The 27876-nt window shown below is 39.8% G+C and overlaps 1 protein-coding gene across 2 annotated transcripts in view; it reads right to left on the bottom strand.

Moving 5' to 3' along the window:
* TTC39B (tetratricopeptide repeat domain 39B) overlaps positions 1-27876 on the bottom strand; it is a 152579-nt gene that overhangs the window by 62741 nt on the left and 61962 nt on the right. Inside the window, exons 1-2 of one of the 2 annotated variants that reach the window (XM_013965900.2) lie at positions 20221-20454; positions 5300-5395 (exon numbers count right to left, since the gene is read on the bottom strand). In XM_013965900.2, the coding sequence (XP_013821354.2) occupies positions 5300-5379 (80 nt within the window). In that variant the 5' untranslated portion in view covers positions 5380-5395; positions 20221-20454. Of the gene's footprint in view, positions 1-5299; positions 5396-20220; positions 20455-27876 lie in introns of those variants that run through there. The other variant, XM_005709609.3, reaches the window with a different exon arrangement.

The raw sequence follows: 27876 nt of genomic DNA, 5'->3' as shown, positions 1-27876 counted from the left end.
CTCATCTTCCAGAAGCCAGTTCTGAAATTGCTACAGGGAACCACCCACTCTCTGCCCCCAGGGCTTCTCATGGCTGGTTCCCTCCTGTTGTTCAGATCTCAGGTCAAAAAGCAAGGAATCAGAGTGCCTTGCTGATCCCAGCCCATCTCATCTCCCTGTTTTGTTTGCTCCATACCACTCATTACCATCCAAAATATCTTGTGCCTATACTTGTGGACCTGTTGTCTTTGGCTATCTTTTCTCTCTAGGACATAAATGCAAGGAGGTTGTTTTCATCGCTGCTACACCCCGAGGGCCTTTGCTTGTACCCAGAACACAGTAAATCTCAGTAATAAGTGTTGTTGACTCAGCAAGTATCGTTCAGTGGACAGGTGACGGGAACAGAAATGCTGCTCTGGGTAGAAACAAAATTCCTCATGCCTGGGACCTGAAAGCATCTCTCCTCCAGGGTGGTGCAGACAGGGGACAAGCTCTTGGAAAAGGAATGAGCTGCGGAGCTCAGAAACTGTGATGGTTAGTCTTACACATCACTTGGAATGAGTAAAGGATGTCTAGATAGCTGGTCCAATGCTACTTCTGTGTCTGTGACAGCATTTCTGAAAGAGATTAGCCTCAGAATCGGTGAACCGAGTAAAGCACATGGGCTTCCCCAGGGTAGGTGGGCATCAGTCAATCTGCTGGGAGCCAAGACAGAACAAAAAAGGCAGCGGAAGGGTGAATTCGCCATCTCTTCCCTCTTGGAGCTGGGACGTCTATCTTCTGCTCTGTGCTCCCGGTTCCCAGCTCGTCGGGCTTGGACTGAATTGCACCACTGGCTTTCCTGGTTCTGAAGCTTGCAGACAGCAGATCCCAGGACTTCTTGGCCTTGATAACCACACGAGCCAATCCCCATAATACATCAATCTCTTTCCCTCTCCCTCGATCTCCATCTCTCTCGATATAGCTCTCCTATTGGTCTCGTTTCTCTGAGAAACCTAATACTAACAAACCTCTCAGGAGGATTCTTTACAAGTAAGTTGCTTAGCACCCCCCACATGAGTCCACCGTAGAGTTTTGTCAGTGTTCCTTCCTCAGCATCTCTTGGATTCATCCTGCGCCACCTCCACTATCCGCCAAGTGAGCAGTCATTTGCTGCCTAGGGTCGACAGACATATCTCTTCCCTCACTTTCTGTCCCCACCTTCCCTCCCTCCCAATTAAATCTCTACCTAAAATTCATTCAGCTAACACTGTAGAGTTCTAACTATGACCAGGCACTCTTCTAGGTTTTAGAATGCAACACTGAGCAAGACCCACAGGATTCCTGACTGGAAGCACCGTCATTCTCCTGAGGAGGGACAGCAGACCGAAGGAGACCAGTAACTAAGATGACCTCAGCCTGCAATAAGTCATCTGGAAAAGAAACTGCTTGGGGAAGCAGGTGGGTGAGGCTCAACATTAGAGAGGATGGTCACGGAAAGCTCTCAAAGAGGGGATATCCGAGTGCTACGGAATGAAAGCAGACGTGGGAATAGCTAGGTTGAGGGGGAAAGAGAGCTTCTTACCACATGAGAGGGGCATGTGGTGAGCATGGCAGACAGGGAGACAAAATGAGGATAGAAATCAGGCATGAACCAGAAGCCACAGGGGCAGAGAAGATGGATTTTACTCTAGAGCAAAAGGGAATTTTTAGCTCTGAAATCCCCACTCCCTTTCTCATCACCCCTTCCCTTCAGCCAGTAGGTTTTCCAGCGTAGCTTTCACCTGTTCTCTTAATTCCACTCCCAACAGTTCTCTCAGTACAGCTCATCTTTTGTTACCAGGAAATGGGCTGGAAACAGATACTGGTCCCCGTGCCATACAAACTACCACCTGCGCACCTCAGCTGGCCACACTGGCCCCTGGGGGATGTATTTGCAAGCCCAGCTCAGAGGGAGAAACAAACGCGGGTGTTCGGCACCTCCCAACACAATGAACTGCACCCTTCTTAGCACTTTACTAACCTGTTCACATGAAACCAAGCCTCCTTCCCTCCAGAATATCGGTCCTACCATATGTTCTACAAGGAATGACCAAGACAGCAAGTGTAACTTCGACTAGAACTTCTCAAAGACATCTCGGGGTCAGTGGTTCTGTCCATTTCCGCCGCCACCACATTAGCTGAAAGCTTCGGATTAATAACCCGAACTCAAAGAGTTTCAGCGTGGCAAGGCATTTCAGTTACCCATGTGCTCCCCTGAGCATCAGGATCCTTCTGCGGAAATCCTTCCTGGCTCTTTCAAAGTGCAGTATAATCAAAAGAAACCATGGTTGTCAATGCATTTTGTGAGACTAAACAAACGAGAGGAAATATAACCAGAGAGGCCAATGGGTTCATTAAAGATGCTCTGGCCAGGAAATGAGAAGACAGAGCACCAGGATACAATTCAACACTTCCTGGCTGTGGCACCTTGGGTATATCACCAGTCATCCAGGACTGCTGGCTTGTGAAATAGAGATGAAACTCCCTCCTTGACTATCACATGGCTTGGTATGGAGGAGCAATACACTGGGTGTTGGTAGAACAAACAGTCACATGAGGATTAAGTACTACATGAGGTAAGGTACTATTATTTTCTAACAGGTCTAACTACCTACATACTTGCTCAATTTTGGAACACTGCTCAGCTTTGCAGATGTCCCTCTGGGCTGTTTCACAATAAATTTACACGTACTTATTTTTACAAATGCATTAGAAAACCTGCTGATTAAAAGGCAGAGTAGGAGTTTTCATTAACTTTTTAAAAGAAAAATCTTAATTTTTAAATGAACCCTATGAATGCCATACTTGAACACACCTTTACTCTATTTCTTACATTTCCCTTCTGTTTCTTCCTTTATAGATCTTTAACTTCTTCCTCTCTGCCCCCTTTCCAACTCAGAAACATGAACAAACCTCACTCATTCTACTTAAAAATCAGCAAAAAAGATAACTTTCTCTTGATTTTGTTTTTCTCCTGAACCTCTCCCACTCTTTCTCTTCATGGACGAGAGCTTCTAAAAGGAGTTGATTCTCACTTTCCCTACTTCTCTCCTCCCGTTCATCTTCAGCCACTACAGCCTTGCTCCCGACGCAATTTCCTCGAAACCGTGGAAGCTAAAGGTCTCTGATGACCTAACTACAGACACAAAAGATGCTTTCCAGTCTGTATCCATATAGACCTCTTTGCAGTACCTGGCTCTGTTGACCTTATTCCAGAACCCACCTCTCCCCAACCCCCTGCCCACACTGCAGCCACCCTCTCACGGCATCTCCCTGGCCCTCAAACCCCCACAGCTCAGCTACCATTCCATTAGCTGTTCTCTCACTGTCTGTATTCACGGGGCTCCCGTCTCCACTCTCATATATTTCACTCTCCCGGAAAGAGCACGTACAGTTCATGCCTTCAACAGCTACACGTATGGTGAAAATTCCCAGTCTACTGATCCAGCCCAGATCTCTTTTATCTCTGACTGCTACATACACGCTTTATTCGTCACTGCTTTCAGTAATATTTTTTTTAATTTATTTTATCTCAGCTTTCAAACTCAGCACTATAAACGTTGAAGCAGTGGTTACCTAGGAAACTATTGGATCAGTTGGAGAACAATTATGAGGGAGGAATACATATTTCTGAAGATAGCTCAGATTTCCATGAAAGAGACATATGAAATAAAAAAGCAACAGAAAATAAACGCCTTCAGATCCTAAGAAGTAATTTTCAACTCCAGCTCCATTCCTCAGTCCTTAGAATACTGCACCCCTTCCTTATACTGTGGGGGTTGAGTCCTAAGAAAAACTGCCAAAACCACAAGTATTGTGAACACACTCAAAAATAGCTGAAATTTCAAATGGAAAATCTAAAATGCTGACGATGTGCTATATAATTTAATGTTTAGTAAGCATGTAAGGACAGATGGAAAGCATTTTTTCATGGTACGAAAGCCTTAAAAGAGTTGTCTTAATAACCAATAAAGGAGCAACTTACATATTCAAAAACAGACAGCTGACTAAAATAATTCTAAAATGGACAGGAAGGAATAGTGCTTAACAATCAAATATGATATTATAAAACATATTCAGTGGAAAGGAAAAATGTCATGATATGCCTCAAAAGGTAACCAAAGAGTAAAATTAATATGATCCCAATTTAGAAAAAAATTATTAATAATATCTCTATATATGAAGAGAAAAAGAAAGAATCCACACCAAGAGAAGTTATGGTGATGGTAATACGTATTTTATCTCTTCTCTGTGCTTTTTTATATTTCCTGAATTTTCTCTGATAATTTCTTAAAATGCCCTTTTAAGTTCAAAGTTACAAGAAGAATATAATAAGAAAAATAATGAAAATATACAATGAAAAACGTGTGAAGTGAAGTCGCTCAGTCGTGTCCAACTCTTCGCGACCCCATGGGCTGTAGCCTACCAGGCTCTTATGTCCATGGGATTTTCTAGGCAAGAAAATTGTGTGACCACACCTATATCCAGCAGCACATGGCTACTGGATATAGCAATGAAATACACCCAAATTCTAACAGTCTGTATTAAAGTGCTCATAATTCTTTCCTCCATCTTCCCCTCCACCTTCCCAGATGCCTGGCAATATGGTTATATTATTTTACAATAAAATTAATAGTTAAACATTTTTAAGATAAAAAAGGCCCAAAAGGGATTTGTGACCCAAGAGGTAAATCTGGTTTTGTTTCAGCTTTTACATAATAGGGCCATCTACTCACTAAATGCCTTAGCATAGCTGTCCTCTTCCTTTTTGGCACCAGGGACAGGTTTCAGGGAAAACAATTTTTCCATGGATGACTGGGGGAGGTGTTGGAATGATTCTCACAAGCAGCCTGCAGCCTAGATAGCTCGCAAGGGCAGTTCACGTAGGGTTCGTGCTCCTATGAGAATCTAATGCTGCTGATGAACTGACAGGAAGTGGAGCTCAGGCAGCGACGCAAGCTCCGGAGCATGGCTGTAAATCCAGATGGAGCTTCGCTCATTCACCCACTGCTCACCTCCTGCTATATGGCCTGGCTCCTAACAGGCCATGCAATGGTACCGGTCCATGACCCCGCCGTTGGGGACCCCTGCCTGAGCAGCTCAGAGAAGCCTTCCCTAATTTGTAAATGAGCACTACACCTGCCCAGACCTCTCCCCACCTTGCGTGTGTGTGCTAAATCGCTTCAGTTGTGTCTGACTCTTCGCGACACCATTCCTACTTTAACATCAACATCACAATTTACCAAAAGGCTGGAGTGCTCTCCCCAGTCCCCCAGGACACCCACACCCCCTTCCTGACCTTTTCACATTAGATGTTCGGTGCTGTCCCGATGCCTGTTTTGAATCAAATGATGAGAAGTGCTGGCTGCTTGTTGCCATATCTACACGAGAAGGCCTGTTGATAAAAAAGGCAGTGAGGTTTTCATTTCTTTGTCTTACAGGAAATGTACATATATTCAAGAACACAGCACAATCCCTTCAGTTATTTATAATATCTCACCTCCATTTCTTACCAATTTTGCAAATCAAACAGCAAAATCTACTCAGTTACAAAGTGAATATTTCTGAAATACAGCCCCTATAAAATAAACTTATTTTTCTTTTCATTCCAGTCCAACAAAAAAGAAATTCATGGAATCGCCCCCTCCCAAAACTCTCCACCCAAATGTAACATTGTAGCTTGTATATATCCTTCCAAATCTTTTCCCATGTATATCTATGTATCTATCTCTAGTTTTCTTAATTGAAATGGAATATTATTGTAGGGGAGGAAAGAGTTTCCATCCGCTCTCTCAGGGTCCCTGGCTGGGTCTGTCAATCAAACTGACAAACACAGAGCAACAAGACAAAGCATAAAAATGTGAAGTTATACACATACATGTGAATCCCCAGAAGAGACTGAAGAAGACCCAAAAACTGACCAGAGCAGAAATCTTTTATACCTTTCAGTCAAAGACACAATATATTTGTGAAGAACTGGCAGGACGAATGGTAAAGGGCTAGGAGTAAACGGTAAAGATGTAACTAGGAAGATAAGGGTTAATTTAACAAAGTTTGTCTGTAGACTCTCTGAGCTGTAAGAGTCTGTCTCCAGTAAAAAGAGAATTTAGATCCTACTTTTGGGCAGAAAGAGGGAATTTTTTCAGTTTTTACTGCTTCTTAATTGACATCAACTCAAAATGACGTTTATGTCAAAGGCACATACACATTTCCGGATAACATACTTGGTTTCCTTCATTATATGCTTAATTTATCTTGAATCCTTTCTTCCCAACACAGAGTTGCTCTACCATGGTTACTGTCCATACAGCTAACTACTGAATAGAGGTAACATAATTTGTTACCCATCCCTCATTTTGAGGCATCTTAGTTGCTCCCAATATTTCACAATTACAAACAATACTAAAATAAGCCCCTTTACTCACTTTCCTGATTATTTCTTAAGGATAAATTCTGGAGGTAAAAAGCATGCATTTTGTAAAATATCTTATATTTTAAAAGCTGCCTGTTTCCCAGTATATATACCCCACAGAATGTTGAGGTAACACAGAAGATGTGGAGACCAATCTGGTTTGCAGAATCTTAGGCCACCCTTTGACCCACATCTACCCTCACAGACACACATGGACGCAAGTCCACTGGAGAGAAGGAAACTTCCACGGAGCTTAAGAATAAGTCCTGCCCTGTGTATAACAGAATCTCCAACCTCCCATTGACGATTCACCTTAACTGCACACAAGCTATAGAGCAGAGAGGAAAAAGTTACTGACCTTTCCTTTAGGAAAGCTTTTTCTATGTTTTTAATTCTAAAATGTCAATGCCCTTATTGCAGATTTAAGTAGAGTTTGATTATATTCTACCTTCTGACTTCCCAATACCTGGTAATATTTTATATCCAATATTCATCTTTTCTTGAACATATCAAGTTCCCTAAATTTTATACATCAAATTAGAGGAAATCAAGGTTCTTTTTACTAGGGTGGCTAGCTGTGGGTGGTGAGAGACAATAAAATGTCAAGGATAAGAGGAAATGTATCTTAAAGGAAGGTTATTTTCCATCACAAGAACTTTTTACCAGGAGAATCGAGGAAGTGCTAAGCACTCAGATAAACCAGACTCCAGGGCAGTGACTGGCATCTCTGTTTACAAGCAAGGAAGGAGAAAAGACAGATTCAAAGGACTTTTGGACCGTTCTTACCTATCTGTTCCCTTATAGGTTCATTTATAAGGGCTAGAAAAACATGTTCTTTAAAATGTACATTAAAATGCCCCCTTGTTTGTCATCTGCCTATCTTTAACGTTCTCCCCAATATTGAAATTTTTATTTAATCAAAACTAGCCATTTCCTTTTAATATTTCTGATTTTCAAGGCATACTTAGAAAAACTTTCCCTCCACAAAGATTACATAATTTTCCATGCTGCTTACTTTCTAAATATTTAATGTGTTGAGCCATTCATAATTTAAGTATATGCTATAAGATAATGTGTGCATTTTTCTTATTCTTTTGCCATTTTTTCCAAGATAATTTTTAAAAGCCCATACCTTTACCCCAACGACTTGACATACTATAAATATACATATAAAACACTGAATTAATTAAGCCCTGTTAAAATCAAATCTGCTGTGCCAGGTAAAGGTTGCACATTTCAAACCTATAATTATAGCATCTTTATCAAGCATGAAAACACTTGAATTTATCAGAACTTAGTAATTATTAAAAACAATACTAGGGTTTTTTTACTTTTCTGAGGTACAAGTTTAGTTTTTTATTCTTTTATATATATGTATATGAAGTCACAGACATTCTGCAGTATTTTAAAATTTATATTAATAGCACAATAAGTACATCATGCTACAGATTTTTTAAAATAATCATATTTAGATCTAATTCACTCATTTAAACTACTGTCTAGTATTTTATCAAGAACCTGTTTTTCCTTTTTTATGAGAAATGCTTCAAATACACGGAGAAAATGGTTTAACATACAGGTATATCTCAAATCCACTTGTGTATTTAGTGTGATCTAAATTTGAGTATTTCCCCTATGAATAGGCAAGTATCCCAACAGTAATGAATAGCTTGTCTTTCAGCTATTCATCAGATGTTAAATAACACAAAAGAAAGATTGCATGCATGCTCAGTCAGGCATCGAGGTAGGCTCAATTTATGCCTACCGTCTTAGAGCACAAATAGGCCCATCCAAGGAACAGTTCATTTTGTAAGGGATATACCTTTGTTTGGTTTATTTTCTATACATTAGGGTCTATATTTTATAAAATAATATGTTAATTTGTAGATTTTTTTTGGTTTGACATATATGCAAATACTTTTATAAGGTTATGGTCTTTTTGCCTTGAAGGAAATTAATCAGTTTTGTATGTCTGTACATAACAAATCTTACTCAAACATTCTTTCTTTAGTTCCCCCAAATGCTCTTGGAAAAATTTTAACCACCTTGCTGATTTTGTCATTGATCAGTAAACCTTTGACATGTGTTCATGCTATACTCATCACACTCCGACCTCCTGAATGACACTGCAACCTCTAACCCAGGGCAAGGTTTCATACATGCATAAAGCAGTTTCAGGCACTCTTTTGATCCACTCACATATTTGCCTCTGTTGACACCAGTCACACAATTTTCATTTTCATGGCTTTCTTATATATGCCAGTGGGCAAATCCTCTACTACATTAAATGATCTTTGAGAGGGTGTTGGCGGGAGCAGGGGATCTCGGGCTGCTATTGCAATTTCATTCTTATTTATAAATTTTAGAATCAGTTATTGTACAGTTACAAGAGAAGTCTGCTGAGTTTTGAGTGGGACATCATTACCTTTTCAGAGATTTTACCGAGAACTGCTATCTTTACAACATTATATTTTCATACCTATACACATTTATCCAAGTCTTCTCTTATTTTCTTCAATAAAGGAAGGTACCATACATAAGACACTGCACTAAGGTACATGCACCCTTGCAAAGAGGCTGTGCTAGATGCTCCTTATGTTGCTTCAGTTTTAGAATGTGTGCCACCAAAGTAAGCACAGTTATTAAAAACTTGACTGAACAGAATGACTTGCCTGTTCCACTTTTGAGCAAAACCTAGATGTTATGCTCAGATGTTAGAAAAAATGTATTTTCAGCTAAATAAAAATCTTGCTACTTGATTTACAGAGGTTAAGGAAAAATATCATATCATATTTCATTTATACTATTATTATGCTAGAAAATATGTCCTTATCTTGCCCTGATTTTACTGCTTTGTTTTTAAACAGCTTTATTGAGACATTAATCATAGACCACTCAATTCACTCATTTGAAGTATACAATCAATTATTTTTAATATTCATAGATATAATATCACTTTCATCATTATCTAATTTACATTTTGTCACCCAAAAGATACTCTATATATGTTAGTAATCACTTCCCATTTCCCTCTACCTCTAGTACTAAGAAACCACTAATTTACTTCCTACATGTTTAAATTTGCCTTTTCCGGACATTTTATATTAATGATATTAAGTAATATGGTCTTTCATGATTAGCTTTTTTCACAGAGCATAAGGTTTTCAAGATTCATTTGTGTTGTTGTTATGTATCAATACGTCATTCTTTTTTATTGCCAAATAAGAATCCATTGTTATAGATATAACACACTTCATTTGTCATTTCATTAGTTGATAGGTATGTGGGTAAATTTCTACTTTTGGGCTATTATAAATAATGCTTCTATTAACATTCATGTACGAGTTCTTGTGTGGACATGTATTTCACTTCTCTTGGGTATATATATATATATATATATATATATATATAAAATAGGGTGTATTATAGTGTTAGGTAGTTAGAAAAAGGAGTCCAAAATGGCAGTGACTAAAAGACAAAGGGAAAAGTCTGTGAAAAGGGAACAAAAGAAAAATCTGAGAACCTCAGGTGAAACAAACACGCCCTCTTCCTGGCTAGCCCTAATTTGCATAGGGCAGGCTTGCGGGGAGGAGACAAAACGTGTAAAAAGAGCAAGCCAAGCCAGTTGGGGCCTCTTCTTTGGGGTCAACCTGCCTTCATGCCTCCTGCATGTAGTATCCTTTGTTGCCTAATAAAACCCTAAGCTGTAATCGAGCTGTAACACTGGTCTGCAGTTTCAAATCTCTGTTGCCCAAAGACAGAACTGAGGAAATTACACACTCTCCCAACAATAGAACCTTGTGGTTTTGACTTGTATTTGACTAATGACTAATGATACTGAGTATCTGTTTGACCTCTGGAGAAATGTCTATTCAGGTTCTTTGGCCATTTTTTGATTGGGTTATCTGTCTTTTTATTACTGAGCTTTATATTATTTTAATTTTTAATCTCTTGGTAGAACTAGTCTCAGATGAAAAGTTGTATGCTTACAACTTCATTGTTTATACTTTTTCTCTCATTCAAATCACAACAGTAGAATCAATTCAAAAATTTCCCCCAATAAATCCAACACAATGAGCTATGTTCCTGCACAATGAAATAAAAGCGAGTCCATTTTTAAAAGAAAAAATGAAATAAAATTTCAAAAGTTAATAAAATGACACAATATCCTTGAAGCTTTTTCATCACAGTTAAAATCTCTTTAGGGGACAAGAGGAATGAATGAAGAAAGACTAACAGACATGCTCTGGGAGGCACCATTTATATAATATAACCTACAGTCTGAATCCACTCCAGTATTCTTGCCTGGAGAACCCCCATGGACAGAAAAGCCTGGGAAGGTACAGTCCATGAGGTCACAAAGGAACACAACTGAGCCACTAAGCACAACACAAGCACAGCCTGAATGGTACCCACTGGAGTTACGAACGCCGGACTCCAGCGGACACCACCACCAGATTTGCAGTTAATCTATTGCTTACTATTATTGACCATATAACCCCACTTATCTTAATAAAGAAAACTGCTCAGCAGACCAAATTCTGTCCTATGGATGATGTCTTCAAATAGCCATCCTCATGGCCAGTGATCAGAGCAAAAGGAGAGGCGCTACTTCTGCTTCTGGAAGAGAAAGAACAGCCCAGAAATTGCCAGGCAATCCACTCCCCAAAATGCATGTTACTGTCAACGTCACCCCCAGCCCTGTCACCAGCACTGTCAGAATCAAAGGAAAGAAATTTCAACTTTTTTTATGCCATAGTAGTCCTGACCTTTAGAGGGAAGCCCTAAAACTCTAAAAAAGGCCAAAAAGAAAGCATCAACATAGAATATAATTATTCTAGTAGGTAAGAGACTAGTAGATTTATAAACTAGATAAACTACCCCTAACTAATACATGCTTAGACTTATTACAAAAGCTTCCTCAATCAAAAATGTAAACCTTCACATCATCTGAAGAACTTGGGTGGTTTTTACATTCTTTGTGCTTTTCCATAAAAGGAAGGGCTCAGGGAGCTTGACCTGGAAGAAAGAAGACTTAGAGGAGAGCAGAGAAGAAGAAAGAACACAAGGGCTATTTCCAGACACTTTCCTCCCTCGTTCAATCAGAAGGTTACAATTCATCCTTCTAGACCAGTGGTTCCAAACCTTTTTGGTGCCAGGGACCAGCTTCATGGAAGACAATTTCTACATGGACCTGGTGTGGGCGGATGGTGTCAGGACAATTCAAGCACTTATATTTATCGTGCACTTTATTTCTAACCTTGATGCCACCACTGATCTGACAGGAGGTGCCAGATCCAGGGCCAGGCAGTTGGGGACCTATGTTCTAGACCACCTTTCCTGGAGCTGTATCTTACTCCCAAAGAATTCAGAAAAATACATAATAATGTGTATCCAGAGAGAGAATAAAACACAAATGTGGCAAAATGCTAAAAAAGAGATTCAGGGTAGACAGAAGTTCTCTGTATGATTCTCGTACCTTTTTGAAAGTATGGAGATACTGCAAAATAAAGGTGTTTTTGAATTGCCAGTCTATGTCTGATGCAGGATACAGCATGCTTTGAGCTGGTGCATGGGGATGACCCAGAGAGATGTTATGGGTAGGGAGGTGGGAGGGGGGTTCATGTTTGGGAACGCATGTAAGAATTAAAGATTTTAAAATTTAAAAAAAAATAAAAAATAAAATAAAACATTTTAAATCTTAAAAAAAAATAATAAAATAAAAGATAAACATAGTAGTACTTCAAAAAAAAAAAAAAAAGACAGCTCTGGTGACAAAGGGCAGAGAACAGGGGTCAAATGGGAGTGGCCACTGGCCTCTGGCATCTGTGGACCAGCTAGCACCAGTGGAGAACGCCAAGCGCTCAGGGTCATGGGCGCACAGACAGGTCCAGCCATCACAGGTAACTCAGGGACAGGCACAACAAGGACAGAGGTCACTGCAAAAACGACCGATGAGACGCTCAACCGGAGAGCAACACCCAGACTGGGCTCCATCCCCGTGTCACTTCCTCCTGGCCCCAGAGGCCATCTGGGAAGGAGGGGGAACCTTTGGGACAGGAAATGTCAGCCTGATGCAGAGTTTAAATTTTCACTTGCATGGGCATTTAGCTCCCCTACTCCATCAGGACGGAGAAGGCAATGGCACCCCACTCCAGTACTGTTGCCTGGAAAATCCCATGGACAGAGGAGCCTGGTGGGCTGCAGTCCATGGGGTCGCTAAGAGTCAGACACGACTGAGCGACTTCACTTGGACTTTTCACTTTCATGCATTGGAGAAGGAAATGGCAACCCACTCCAGTATTTTTGCCTAGAGAATCCCAGGGATGGGGGAGCCTGGTGGGCTGCCGTCTATGGGGTCGCACAGAGTTGAACATGACTGAAGCGACTTAGCAGCAGCAGCAGCAACTCCATCAGGAAAACGTGAGTCTCCCAAAGAGGCTGTCTGAATGTTGAACACATGATGTCATCTTTAGTTGACAACTTAATGTTTTGGGTTTTTTTCTCATCCTCAAAGGAGATGAGAGTTCCAAAGCAAAGTGAGGACAGTTGAAAAGAATGAAAATTCATTTTTGGATGAAAGATGATAAAGCGTGCCCAGATCCTACTCACTGAAAAAAACGGAAGGTGGGACTTATTATCTCTTTAGAAAATAGAAAGAACCCCAACAGGTGCTGTTTTTCTTGCCCGCAGTCACAGCAGATCACTGACAGAGCCGGAAACTAAAACCAGAGCCTGCCGTCTTTTCAACGTTATTTCCTCAGGCAAAGCAAACTGTACTCCTTCACTTTATTCAAAACAAATAACAACAGGATGTTAGTTAGCAAGGGACATATACAGCTCCTATTTCATTTTGCTGGTTTTCTTTACTGATTTTTTTTCAAACTTAAATGAAAATTCCTTCCCTACTGGAGGGTTCTCTTATTTCTAGTGGAAAACTTCTACCATCTGTTAGTGATCCTTCTTCAGTTCCCTACTGTAGTGTGATTTTGGAGAAAGCATGCTGGACACATGCAGAATGCTGGGTTCTGTCCTAGGTGTGCAAGCAATGAGATTTGGGGTCAATCGCTCACCTCTGCCAGGGGCTGGGAGGGGCAGCCTGGGGAGAGGGAGGTGGAAGCAAGTGGGGTGGGTAGGCTACTATCTGATGTACATAGAGTTTCAGTTTTATAACACATTATGATGGAAAAGTGTATGTTACATGTATTTTACAACAATTAAAAAAAAAAAGGAAAAAAAACTGCACATACACACAAAAGCCAGAAGTGGGCTAAAAATTCCTTTGTCCTGTTTACCTCACAGGGATATTCCAAGGAAGTAATGCATTCCACTTTGCAAAATCACTTTTTAAATTGAAACATGACATAAACGCGGTCTGATGTTGTTAAAAGAGTTAAGTGATTGGGGCCAAGAACTCCCCATTAGACAGACCACTGGACTCCTGCTACTCAGCAGTTTGGGCTTCCCGCAGGGACAGCCAGAGGCCACTTAGCAGCACCCTGTCATTTTCATCAGTCCCTCCAAGCAGGGATGCAGACCGTCTCAGGACAAAGAGCAAATGCAGATGTCCAGCATGACCCTGAATGAGGGTAACTTTATCATTTCTTTTAAAACATCACCTAAAACACAGAGAAAAAAAAAAAAAAAAAAAACCTTTCTAAAACACAAAGATGAAACAAGTTTGCCTTTCATTTGGCTTGTGATCCATGAGAGAAAGAAAACTCAACACTACCCAAAAGTACCCAAAAGTTTTCCAGGCTAGAGAATATGTCTCTCCTCTGGGTTTCATGGTCAAACTTTAAAACCCATCACAGTATGATGAGTGGTCTACTTTTCAGCTGTTGTGAGTAGATGATGAGCTTTTTAAGGACAGGAATTCTCTTAGTCCAGAGAAGTTCAATAAATTTTGATTGAATGAATGACATTTGTATTGATTCTATATGTGTATTAGCACCCCTGTGCCAAATACAGCCTCAATTCTTGGTATTTTATGCCACATATGTAAATCATGGAAAGCACCCATGATTATATATCATGGAGTTCTCATTCACAGCAAGCAACTATCAGTAAATACTAGGGTTCCCCCACATACATCTGGGCTCTCCTGATGGCTCAGCAGTGAAGAATCCACCTGCAGTGTAGGAGATACAGGAGACATGGGTTCAATCCTTGGGTCAGGAAGATCCCCTGGAGGAGGAAATAGCAACCCACTCCAGTATTCTTGCCTGGAAAATCCCATGGACAGAGGAGCCTGGTGGGCTATTATCCATGGGGTCATAAACAGTCAGACACGACTAAGCAAGAAAGCACGCACGCACATACATCTATCAGATGAGACTAGCAAAACAGAAGGGGAAACATAAATACACAAGCAATTAAGTGCCGAAGTTTAATTTTCTTTAACTCTTCAATGTACAGCTGTTTTCATAGTTGATATACTGTATAAACTCAGCCTGTGGTACCAAGTGGGCACATACAATGGTTTGTTATACAGGAATGCTACTGCCAAAAGAAAAAAAACCTACACTAATATTAAAGAGGTGTGATGGCACATAAATGCTACATATTAAGGCCTGATTTGCTGGCTCATGGGAAAGGCTCAAGTTCTGCCACATCCACCAACTAAGAAGATAATGACTATAGCCCCAAACCACAAGAGAAATTCAAATCTTGGTCCCATACTTCCCTGCTTTCTAAAATATAGCATCTGTGATGACCTGAAACAAGATATTCTATAACCCACTAATCTAAAACGATCGCCAAAGAAATCCACTCATCCCACTTGAATGGTCATGAAAGACTTTCCACACCTGTGAACTGATGAAATAGCAAAAGAAAAACAAGCTACATATGAAATCCATGCCAGTCTCACGGCCACATAATTTGCCCGTAGGTGAGTCCTGCCCTTTCGAAAATAAGCCAAAGACGTAAGCGTAAATTTAGTTGAAAGGTAGAAAGCAAGTCAAAACAACAGGAAAATCTCTGAGCCTGAGGTCAAAAAGCCTAAGCATTTTTCATGACACATGTCTGCAGAGTACACTGAAATTTCATTTACAAAAAGGGAGGAGGGCTGCCTAAATTCCCTCAATCAACCCAAGATTAAGAAACACAATAAAACAGATCTGCCTGCTTTCAGCATGGTGGAGTCATGGTCAGCACCTTGAATGACTTGTGGACAACTGATCAAACCTATGCACCTCACTCTTCTCATCAGTAAAAGGGGAAATTAATTAACACAGTAGTTGTTTAAGATCCGAAACAGACTCACCATGGGTCCTGGGCCTGACACAGAAGGCATTTTAAGAACAATCCAGCCTATTTCTTTGCCATTTCTAGCTTATTTCTTTAAGATATGAACACAATGACACAGCAAAGAACTGCTAAACCTCCCTCACTGCTTTGTTCAGGAAATCACAGAGTCTCAAAATGTCTTATCTCACGATAGGCCTCAGAGACTTCTGCTAGTCAAATGAGAGATGTGGTGCAAAAAAATGGGAGATGAAAACTATATACAAGTCACAAGTGAGTGATATGCTTATTCATAAGTTACTGGGTTAGAAATCAAAATATACTTTCATAAAAACAATGATTGATATATATCTATACCAATATATATCTCTATGCGTATGTGTTAAACATGTGTGTATATATATATGTACATAAATATATAAATAAATATATAAATATATGTACATATATATATAGCATAAATCTCTATATACATTCATACATACAGGCATACAAATATGTTAAATTCTCAACCTAAGCCTATTTAAGCCCTAAATTATTAACAACTGACCAGAGTCTTAGAGCCAGGAGCAAGGTGACTCCACTGCTCATACTTCAGTGACACTTCAGTGGCTCATCACTGTCCTTGCCACCGCTTTTTGGCAAGGTACCTTGGCACCTGTCTTTCACTAACCAGCCTATCCTCACTAGAACTACAGGGCGCCCAAGCTTCTTGACAAACCCTGAAGAGACCATAGTGAAGAAGATCAGAGTATGTCACGCCAAAATGTCATTTTCACATAAAGAGTATTTCAAGTTGAAGGCAATTAGCTCTCTGCTCCCCTCCTTTCTTTCTAAAATTAGGTCATCAATTTCTTTTTATTAAAGATGTTTCCCTCTCCCACACTAGGAAGAAAACTAGTCCAGAGATAACTCTTAACCACCTGAAAGGACTCTTATCTGTGTGTCTGCCTGCATGCATACTGAGTCGCTTCAGTCACGTCCAGCTCTTTGTGACCCTATGGATTGCAGCCCATCAGGTTCCTCTGTCCATGGGATTCTCCAGGTAAGAATACTGGAGTGGGTTGCCATGCCCTCCTCCAGGGATCTTCCTGATCCAGGAATCGAACCCGTGTCTCTTAGGTCTCCTGAATTGGCAGGCAGGTTCTTTACCAGTAGTGCCACCTGGGAAACCCCTTGTCTGCATGAAAATCTTACTAAACAATTCTTATTTAGCATACATTTTCTAATCATCTTCCCATAACTTATCCGCACCCAGAAGCCCCCCAAATCCTCTTCTTTTATTTAGCCTCTTCACACTTCATCATCCTTTGTTTAAATGATATGTTTCCAATTCCAACCACCTCCTTGAGGCACATTTCTTGGCAAACTTTCATACGTATGTATGCAGTTAAACTTGTTTTTCTCTTCTCTTCCTAATCTGTCTTTTGTCCATTTAATTTATAGGCCCCAAGTATCCCCAAGGGGATAAAGGAGAAGTTGCCTTTCTTGCAATGGTCTCTCATATCTCAGGGACTTGGGCATAATAAATCCTGCTGCTATACCTATTGCCACCAGTATCTAGCAACATCAGCCTCAATTCAGACATCACCCTCCTCCAGAAAGCTCCCTGAACTCCTGCCATCGCCCAGACTTGAGTCAGTTGACCCTCATCTTTACTCCCACAGAATACTGACCTTCTCCATACTATAAAATTTATCCCATTACATCCCAATAACAGAGCTCCTTGTCTGTATCCCCCAATAAACTGTAAGTGCCTAAATGAATATTAATAAATCAAAACATCTGTCTTATTTATTTACTTACTTAAGTCCTGACTAGCTCACTCTCAAGTAATAACCCTCTGACAGGATAGGGAGACCTCTGAATCCAGGCTGCCAGGGATTCTTCTTCAGAGTCAAGGCCAGCCAAACCCTTAACAGGTTCAGGTTCTTACCGTTTTTATTTTTTGTTTTGTCAAGTTGGCTGGTTGGTTCGTGTCTGCTGTTTGCTCTTGATTCTGGTTTTGATTTCTTGGTATATGTCTTCCAAGACACTATAATGGAATGAATCGTGGCTAAGAAATCTAGCTACTGGCCCCATTTTAACTACTATATGGTCTCTATCTATGCTCCCCCATCTGTAAGCTGAGGGGATAGTCTAAGAGTGGTTCCTGAACCTCACTGCTCACAGTCCTGAGGGATGCCTGTAATAAACACTGTTCTCTGACTAGCACAGGGAACTCTACTCAGGGCTCAGTGGTGACCTAAAACAGAAGGAAATCCAGAAACGAGGGGCTGTAGGTACACATATAGCTGATTCACTTTGTTGTACAGCAGAAACTAAAACCGCGTTGTAAAGCAACTAGACTCCAATAAAAAATAAATAAAAGTAAAAATAAACACTGTTCTCCCTCTAGAGCTCAGGTAACTCTGATGAGCAGCCAGGTTTGGGGACCACTGGAAGGGGCAGAGATCTGAAACCAAGTCACATCTGGGACCGAGTTCTAATTCCTCCACTCACTTCCTGTGTGACCTTTAGCAAATTACTTAACCTCATCTCCACTGACTTGCATGTCAGAGCACAGATAGTAAGTAGGACTTCAGTTTACAGGACTGAAGGGAAGGAAGATTAAGGTACAAAAGAAGAGTACCAGCTCGTGGCTGGCCCACTGCAGATGCTCAGTAAATGGTAATGACACCCCTCCACGCCTCCTGTGTATTCTCAAGGCATCCAATCATTCCTCTGTCATGGCCTCTAAGTTTCTAGAGAGCAAGGCACCTCTGTTTTATTCTCCACCCCATCCCCAGTGCCCAACACAGTGCCTATGACACTGCCCAATATTATTCAATAAATATTCATTCAATTAGTGAATCAGTAACATAGTAGAATATACTAACATAACTAATTTCCCTCCCTTTCTCAATAGACTAAACTGTGAGTGCCTCCAAAGCTGGAACTATTCCTTGTTTACTGATCTAAAACTCGGTACTTAATATAATGCCTGTTACATGCTTATTGAACTAATTATTTTCAAAGTCTCTTTCTAGGTCAAGTGTACCAAGGATCTGTGGCTCCAGAAGATCTGAGACAGAATTAGTTGCAAGTGTTTGTATGTCTTTTATATATTTGGCTGCAAAGTACCAATACTTCTACTGTTGAAAAATTAGCACACATATAACGAAATAATTATGCACTTTCTGAAGGTTCCCCTCACCTGCTACCAGTATCTGCTCAATGAGGGCAGATATAATACCTTGCTCAGCATCATGTCCCCAGAGCCTAATAAGAGCTTTGTGACAAATGTAAACATTTGTTGAATGAATGAATATAAGTTCTTTGCCAGTCTAGGTAAGGCAGAATTTCCTATTTTTAGGACTCTTCCCTCACTGAACTCAAAGTTGCTGCATTTAGGAATGACGAAATGTTCAAAAATAAGAACAGCAGATGTTTCATCTCTGGGTGGTAGAGAATTTCTTTTTTAAAATCCTTGATTTATTTTACACTGCAGAAAATCAACCAAAATACTAGCACCCAAAAAACTCACATAATAAATCACCTTAAGTCAAATATATTCTGCATCTACAAAGATGACTATTACCAGTTGGTATTTTAAAGTATTATGACTGTTGAGCACTGAACTTAACTTTGAGAAATCACTAGCTAATGTGATTTTAAGATAAAAGAATGAGATCCGAAACCAAATGATATGAATCAGATCACTAAAATAATAAGACTTTCATGTAACAAAGATTAATCAAGAACATATGGGGGTTATTATGAAAATCAAAAATTTACCTCTGTCTTTACAAAAGATTCAAAATTGATTCAATAAAAATTCTGCAAGGATACAGTTCTAGTCTCCAGTGAATTCCAAAGAGGGAAAGTGGGACACAATGACTAAGGACAGATGTTTAGATTAAAGGGTCTGCGTCACCGGAAAAAAATGGCACCGATTCAAATGCACAATTAGAAAAGGGTGGTCAGGCAAAGGTCACTTTGGGGTAACTCCCATTTACTGTGATCTGCTACAAAGAGACTGAGGGAACCCCACACAGCACGGAGAGAGGTGAGGTCTGTGACTATCTCCTGAGGCTATTCTGCCAGCATGCCACAGTACTTAATTTTTCTTTAAGATTTAAATCTCCCTAACAAAACAGAAACGCACCACGAAGCCAACAAAGGACACAGACAAACACAACGAATACAAAGTGAGCCGTCATCATCTTTCCATTGTTCCGCAGCCCCACGCACACCTTGCAAGAGCAGTAAACCAGCCATAGCATCCTTCTCAGCAGCCAGATTCGCTATTTTCCCCCATTTCAGCACTCACTCTCAGGAACTTCAGAAAAAAAGACACAGGGGGTCCAGGCCTGGGAACAGGGGGAACCCTGGCAGGCTTGAGACGAAGGCTTTAATGAAGACAACATCAACTAACAAAAACTGCTAGTCTCCGGTGAAATTTCACTCAGATTTTTTTTTAATCGGCATAGCTTTCCTTAAATTAAATCCCCACAGATCCAAAGAGAATGCTGCAATCATACCCCCCAGGAACAGCTAAACAAATGCAACATACTCACAGGTTTAGAGCGGCTGTAACTTTGAAGAAATGAATATAGAAGCCTTTTCCTCTCTCCTACCAGATTTTTTTTAAAGCCAATGGAAAGAAGAGACAGTTCTCGATTTAAAAGGCAAAAAAATCCTCAAATTCTGATTTATGTCTTGGTCTCCTGTGAGACTCTCAATTAATAAGCGTGAGAAAAGAAGTTGCCCGGCTGCTGACAGCATCCCCGAGCTTCCCAGGGCAGAATTTAAGACATGTCAGTTAAAAGTGGCAGCTACACTCACTGCCGAAAGCTGACGCTCCTGCAGGAAAGGATGCCGGGAGATTTTTTTTTCCCCAATCTCTGCTGCAGCCTAATTCTAATCCATCACTATTTAATTATCCTAGAGAAACAAGCAAGAAAAATACAAATGGCCTGGATTTATAAAATCTACAAGGTCTTTTAGTGATTTTTCACCTAATCCAGGGATTCACTGCTATCTAAAGAGGGTTAGCTGAAGAATAAAATGAGTTACCTCTCTTGTTTTAAGGAAAACGTAAAGGCAGGCTGATGCACCCATGTTAGACTTGGGTTTAATATCCTATTGACTATTTGAAAACACTAAATAAGGGAAAGTCAAGTTCTCTTAAGTTTTTAGTCTGATGAATTAAATGTGCGAAAGTTAAATTAGTGAAGTGAATGAAATATACATATGACCTAACAGTCACTCCAAGATAGATGGGAGCTGCACTTTAAAATCAATATTAGATAAAGAATATTTGAATTGGTTTTGTTGAAACTAAAAACAATAAATAAAAATAAAGTAAGCTTAGAGATGGTCAGTGACTTGGCAACTTGTCTTGCCTGATGGGCACTCACACATACTAGAACTGGACTGTTTCAATCTGATTATAAAAGTCTCAGGTAAAGTGTTTTGATATTTTCTGATTGTAAAATAAACTCCTTACAGAGAACTGGAAACAAAGAAGGAAATTAAAACCAGCAGTAATCTCGATCTAGAGATAGCCAATACTTTACTTCTAGTCTTCTTTCTCCATTTCTTTCTTTTTTTTAATTAATATTGTTTTACATTTTGTATACTACCTTTTTCACAGAGCATTATGTTATGATTATTTACCTATCAATGTGACTCATTTCAGAAAGTGCTCAAGAAAGCTGACATATGCAGTGACAGACAGTCAACATGTATTTATGTGCCTATTATAGGCTGAGCATGGAAGAGAGGGGATCAAACAGAGCATGTGTGGTCCCTACTCCCTTGAAACTCTCAACCCAGCAAGGAAGCCATATATTCATCAAATAGTCACAAATATGATAGGTACTATACTTCAGAGGAGACCTACAGGACTCTTTAGAAATATGTAAGAGACCTGGTCTTGCAAAGCCAAGGATTTCTCAAGGAAGGGCAAGCCCAGATGTAAAATCATCAGTAAAGTGTATTTCACATCTATATTTTCCAATCTTTTATCTAATATTCTTTTCTTATTGTATCAAAAGAAACTTTGAGTCCAACTATATTCTTGTGAATAATGTATAATATATGAGAATAACTGATACGACTTTGAGAAATTACAAAAGGTACACCATCCTGCCTCCCTAAAAATGGTGAGTTCCTACATGTTTCTAAGAAATCTTCACCCACCTACTGTATAGCACAGGAAACTATATTCAATAGCTTGTAATAACATACAATGGAAAAAAATCTGAAAAAGAAGATATATGTATATCAGTTCAGTTCAGTTCAGTGGGTCAGTCGTGTCTGACTCTTTGCAACCCCATGAATTGCAGCACGCCAGGCCTCCCTGTCCATCGCCATCTCCCGGAGTTCACTCAGACTCACGTCCATCGAGTCCGTGATGCCATCCAGCCATCTCATCCTCTGTCGTCCCCTTCTCCTCCTGCCCCCAATCCCTCTCAGCATCAGAGTCTTTTCCAATGAGTCCACTCTTCGCATGAGGTGGCCAAAGTATTGGAGTTTCAGCTTTAGCATCAGTCCTTCCAATGAACACCCAGGACTGATCTCCTTTAGAACCGACTGGTTGGATCTCCTTACAGCCCAAGGGACTCTCAAGAGTCTTCTCCAACACCACAGTTCAAAAGCATCAATTCTATATTAGTTCAGTTCATTTCAGTTGCTCAGTCATGTCCGACTCTTTGCGACCTCGTGAATCGCAGCACGCCAGGCCTCCCTGTCCATCACCAACTCCCAGAGTTCACTCAGACTCAAGTCAATCAAGTCCATGATGCCATCCAGCCATCTCATCCTCGGTCGTCCCCTTCTCCTCCTGCCCCCAATCCCTCCCAGCATCAGTCTTTTCCAGTGAGTCAACTCTTTGCATGAGGTGGCCAAAGTACTGGAGTTTCAGCTTTAGCATCATTCCCTCCAAAGAAATCCCAGGGCTGATCTCCTTCAGAATGGACTGGTTGGATCTCCTTGCAGTGCAAGGGACTCTCAAAAGTCTTTTCCAACACCATAGTTCAAAAGCATCAATTCTTTGGCACTCAGCTTTCTTCACAGTCCAACTCTCACATCCATACATGACCACTGGAAAAACCATAGCCTTGACCAGACGGACCTTTGTTGGCAAAGTAATGTCTCTGCTTTTGAATATGCTATCTAGGTTGGTCATAACTTTTCTTCCAAGGAGTAAGCGTCTTTTAATTTCAAGGCTGCAGTCACCATCTGCAGTGGTTTTGGAGCCCCCCGAAATAAAGTCTGACACTGTTTCCACTGTTTCCCCACCTATTTCCCATCAAGTGATGGGACCAGATGCCATGATCTTCGTTTTTTGAATGTTGAGCTTTAAGCCAACTTTTTCACTCTCCACTTTCACTTTCATCAAGAGGCTTTTTAGTTCCTCTTTCACTTTCTGCCATAAGGGTGGTATTATCTGCATATCTGAGGTTATTGATATTTCTCCTGGCAATCTTGATTCCAGCTTAGCATTTCTCATGATGTTAAATAAGTTATATAAGTTAAATAAGCAGGGTGACAATATACAGCCTTGACATACTCCTTTTCCTATTTGGAACCAGTCTGTTGTTCCATGTCTAACTGTTGCTTCCTGACCTGTATATAGGTTTCTCAAGAGGCAGGTCAGTTGGTCTGGTATTCCCATCTCTTTCAGAATACATGTATGTAAAACTGAATAATTTTGCTGTACATCTGACACATTGTAAACCAACTATATATCAATTAAAAATTAAAATTAAAAAAGAAAAGAAATCTTCAAGCTAAAATTAACTCAGCCATGTTCTGAATCTCATAAAGGCTAAAAGATTACCTTGAGAATACTGGAAATAATTTGACATGGATTTTTTTTAATTTAATTATATTGATGTAATCTAACAGAAAAAAAAACCACCACCAAATATCCAAATAATTTGTGAAAATTCTCCACATGATCAAGGTCAACATCAACAGTGAACAGTGATAAATCATTCTGACTGAATATGATGTGATGAAAATGGTATTTTATATCTGTGGTCTTCCTCCCCAAATTCATAACTCCAGTCTTACCATGAGAAAAACACCAGACAAATGTCAGTATATGGACATCCTACAAAATATCTGCCTCGAATTCCTCAAAAGCATCAAGGTCATCAAAAAGAAGACACAGTCTGAGAAACTGACATAACCAATTAGGTAAAAACTTAGTAAATCTGAAAAAAGTATGGACTTTTGTTAGTGATGATGTATTAATGTTGGTTAATTAATAGCAATAAATTATGACACTAATGTAAGATGTTAATAATAGGAGAAACTGGGTATACAGTAGATGGGAACTCTCAACTTTTCTGTAAATCTAAAACCGTTCTAAAAAATAAATCCTATTTTTTAAAAGTCCCTTTCCCAAAATGAAAGTAACTTTATTTTTTTCTGATCATTAAAAAAACATATCCCATAAAAATATTTTGACAGTGCAAAAAGGTCATAAAGGGGATATTTTGAAATTATAAGTACTCTGTAATTCCACCACGCAGAGATAACAAATTGCAAACACAATATGTATGTATGCATGGGTGTGTATATATATGCATATGTGTGTGTATTTATATATACATATATATTCCACTATTTTTAGCCGTGGTTAGGCTGACTAGTAGTGAATGTAGTGGAAGTCGCTCAGTCGGTGTCCGACTCTTGCAACCCCATGGACTGCAGCCCACAAGGTTCCTCTGTCCATGGGATTCTCCAGGCAAGAATATTGGAGTGGGTTGCCATTTCACCCCAGAATTACCAAGTTTCAATCCATGGAATCTATGAATGTTACCTTAAACGAGCAAAGAGATTCATCATAAAATGGGGAGATTATCCTAGATTATTTGGTTTGGTTCCTAAATACAATCACAGGTATTCTTATAACAGGGAAATAGAAAGGCATTTTACACAAAAGGCACAAGGTGGTGTGGCCATGGAGACAGTGACTTGAAAAGACGATGCTGCTGGCTTTGAAGTTGGAAGAAGGGGCGGTGAGCCCAGGAATGCAACAAATCCAGTAGCCTTACTGACCTACATCTCTTCTCTTCGGTTTTGTTTTCTCCAATTTTTCCATCAAAGCATTCACTTTCCCGAACTTTTTTTTTGTATAAAGTCTTTTTTAAAAAATAACAATGCATGTTTATTTCTTTTTTTTTTAATTAACTTATTTTGATTCATGTCAGTGTATGGCAAAAACCACTACAATATCGTAAAGTAATTAAACTCTGTTTCTTTATGTTGAAGGTTTTTTCCAGCTAATTCTCTTTTAACTGAATATGAGGATTTTGTCAAAACGGTCAAAACTGTCATGTTTTTTCCTGCTGGTGTCAAGCTTAAAAAATAATTTCCAACCCAAAGAACATAGAATGATTTACCCTCATTTGGTTTTACTACTTAATAAAATCTCCAATTTATTTTCTTTGTTATTAAGAACCCATGCAAAGCCATAAATCCTCCAACCACTGTCCCTCCACCCATTCTTCCCTGGACCAGCATCAACATTGAGACTTGGCTGGAGTCCAAGTGTTGAAGCGGGGAGACTGGAGACTTCCCAGAGACCCCCATCTGTTAGGGGAAGCACACTGCCTGAAACCACCCACCATGGCCAGGCACCACAGTAACCACATGCAGGAGTTATTTTACCACAGGAGGTCCTGGTAAGGAACTAACCAGCCACCACCAACCGGGAGAGTTTGGGAAAAGTCAAAAGGAAACACCATGTGTCCTACCACCTCCCAGAATTATTCTTGCTGGAATCCATCTGGGCTGAGCAATGTGTGAGCCACCAGGCAGGACCCCGAGTCAGAATAACTGGCCGAAGACAACGTGGAAACTAATCCTATCACCATAAAAGCTGAGACTGTGAGCCAAGTGGCAGAGCAGTCCTCCTAGGTTCCCTTACCCTCCCGTTCTTCACCTGGGCGCCCCTTCCCAGTAAAATCTCTTGCTTTGTCAGCGTATGTATCTCCTCGGACAATTCATTTCCAGCTGTTAGACAAGAGCTCCCTTTTGGGTCCCGGAAAGGGTTCCCCTTCCTGCACCCACGCTCCCTTTGCAAAGTCTCTCCCCACGGACTAAATCAATGCCTGTTAAAGAAAAAGAGCTCAACAAACATTTGTTAAACCACGCAAAGGAGGATCCTCACCCTGTCCCCAGTCTGATGAGGTGGGTCTCAGGACAGGGAAATGGTCAAGGATCACAGTCACTCATGTCTCAAAAATTTCACAAAGTCTTTTCTGTTTTTCTCTGAATTTTTTTAAACATTTTATATCTTGAAGCAGTCATCCTAAGACTGCTAAGAAAATAGCCATAGCAAAGTTTCTTGTACTTTGTAAGGAATTGTGGTTTTAGAAAATGTTCCCTATACGACATTGTACATTAAGTAATTGGTATAAAAATTATATTACATTTGGTTTATTCTTTGCAGTTTTACAAAATGCTTTTAAACAAATTATTTCATGAGTGAAAAATACATATGAAAAATAATATTTTTACTTATACTGAATTATCTAAAAAGGCATCCTTATACTATTTTAGTAAGTTCTACCAAGAATATAGGCCCCATCCATGGAGCTGAACGATAAAATACTACCAAACAATGAGAATGCCATTTCAAAATACATATGCTTTAAGTAGGCAATCACAGAATTAACTTCCTGGTATCAACTACCATAGCATTATTTTAATCAAAGCAAACAACACATTGTTGGGAAAATTTCTTTTAAATTGGGGCCAGAAATTGTTAATGACAAAGAATCTATTAAATCAGTAGGGAGATCTGACAGACAGAACTTTATACACACATACTTTTTTTTTAACTGCATAAAAGCTAAGTCAAGGTGCCCTCACAGGAAATTTTCTTTGCTGACAAAATAAACAGAAATTAAAAGCTTGTAACTGCATTGCCAGAGGGGAGACAAAAGCTATGCCTATACCCCTAAAAATGCTATTTTACCAGAACTACATGGAGCTTTAACACATTTTGAGATCATTCTCTGCTTATAGGTGATTAAAAAAAAAATACTCCTTGCTGGCTTGAATACTTTCACTCTGCACAATAAAAATAAAACAGATAACATGGAAATTACTTTATATGAAAATAAAAATCACACATAAATCCCCAAATAGGCCTTTAGATTTGTTAGTGGCTAAATCTTCAGACTGTTTATCAAATGTGTATGATACACAATACTGAACCACTCATGATTTACAAATGTGCTTAACGCAAACATCACTCCATCTCTGAGGAGTTCTAGATACAACGGTCTACAAACATGATGGCACAAAGGGGAGGGTAGGAAGAAGAGGAAAGAGGGAGAACCAGGGACACTGATAAATTTTCAAAACATAAACCGTGGAGGAATTTGACACATACAAAAGGCAAAGCTCCCTGCTTTTACAGTGTGTTATTACTTATTTTAGGTTGCTATTTTTACCAAGATGGATAAACATATCAGAAAACAGAGCAGATAAAAAATAACAGAAAGTGAACAAAGGCAGTGAAGCTCACTATATCTCCCTAGGAGTCTGACAGCTCATTTCCATAAACTTCAGATGGAAATGCAGTCACCCCAGAGTTGAGAAACTGCAACGGAGTCGCTGACAATCCTGTATAGTGCTCACTACGCCCAAACAACTGGACATTACCTAATCATGCATGGATGGGTTGATTAACACAACCAGCTGTAATCATCATTAAAAAGAAGGAAGAAAAAAAACACATCCTAAAAGATCCTTTAACTCATTCTCCTTTTGAACAATCACAGCAATATTATTGTGCCCGATACTTCCTAAATTCTCAAAAAATGATGGCTGGATTTTTTAAACACATTGCAAATCCTTGCAGTTTACTTTGAATATTCATCTACGGTTTTTGATTAGTACATTAATTCAACAAACTTATTAATTTGACAAATATATATTGAGTTTCTGCTATAGACCAAGCATTGTGCTTGGGTACAGGATGCACCATGATGGAACTTAAAGAGTTCAGAGAAACAGGTGGTCAGAAAACAAGTGAAAAAAAAAAGCTACGAAATAGAGTGGGAGGAACAAACAGGTTGCCAGGACAGAGGAATGAAGGAGGAGTAACCTACTCAGGTGGAGTCATTAGGCACAGTGGGAGGACAGAGCATCTGAGAGCTGAGGACGACCAGGAAGAAACTGGGAGGAGTGGCAGCAAGTTGCTC

Source organism: Capra hircus, chromosome 8 (assembly GCF_001704415.2).
Source record: "Capra hircus breed San Clemente chromosome 8, ASM170441v1, whole genome shotgun sequence".
NCBI lineage: Eukaryota > Metazoa > Chordata > Mammalia > Artiodactyla > Bovidae > Capra > Capra hircus.
Note: the sequence above shows the minus strand (reverse complement) of the source record. Positions and strands in the feature narration are given on the sequence as shown.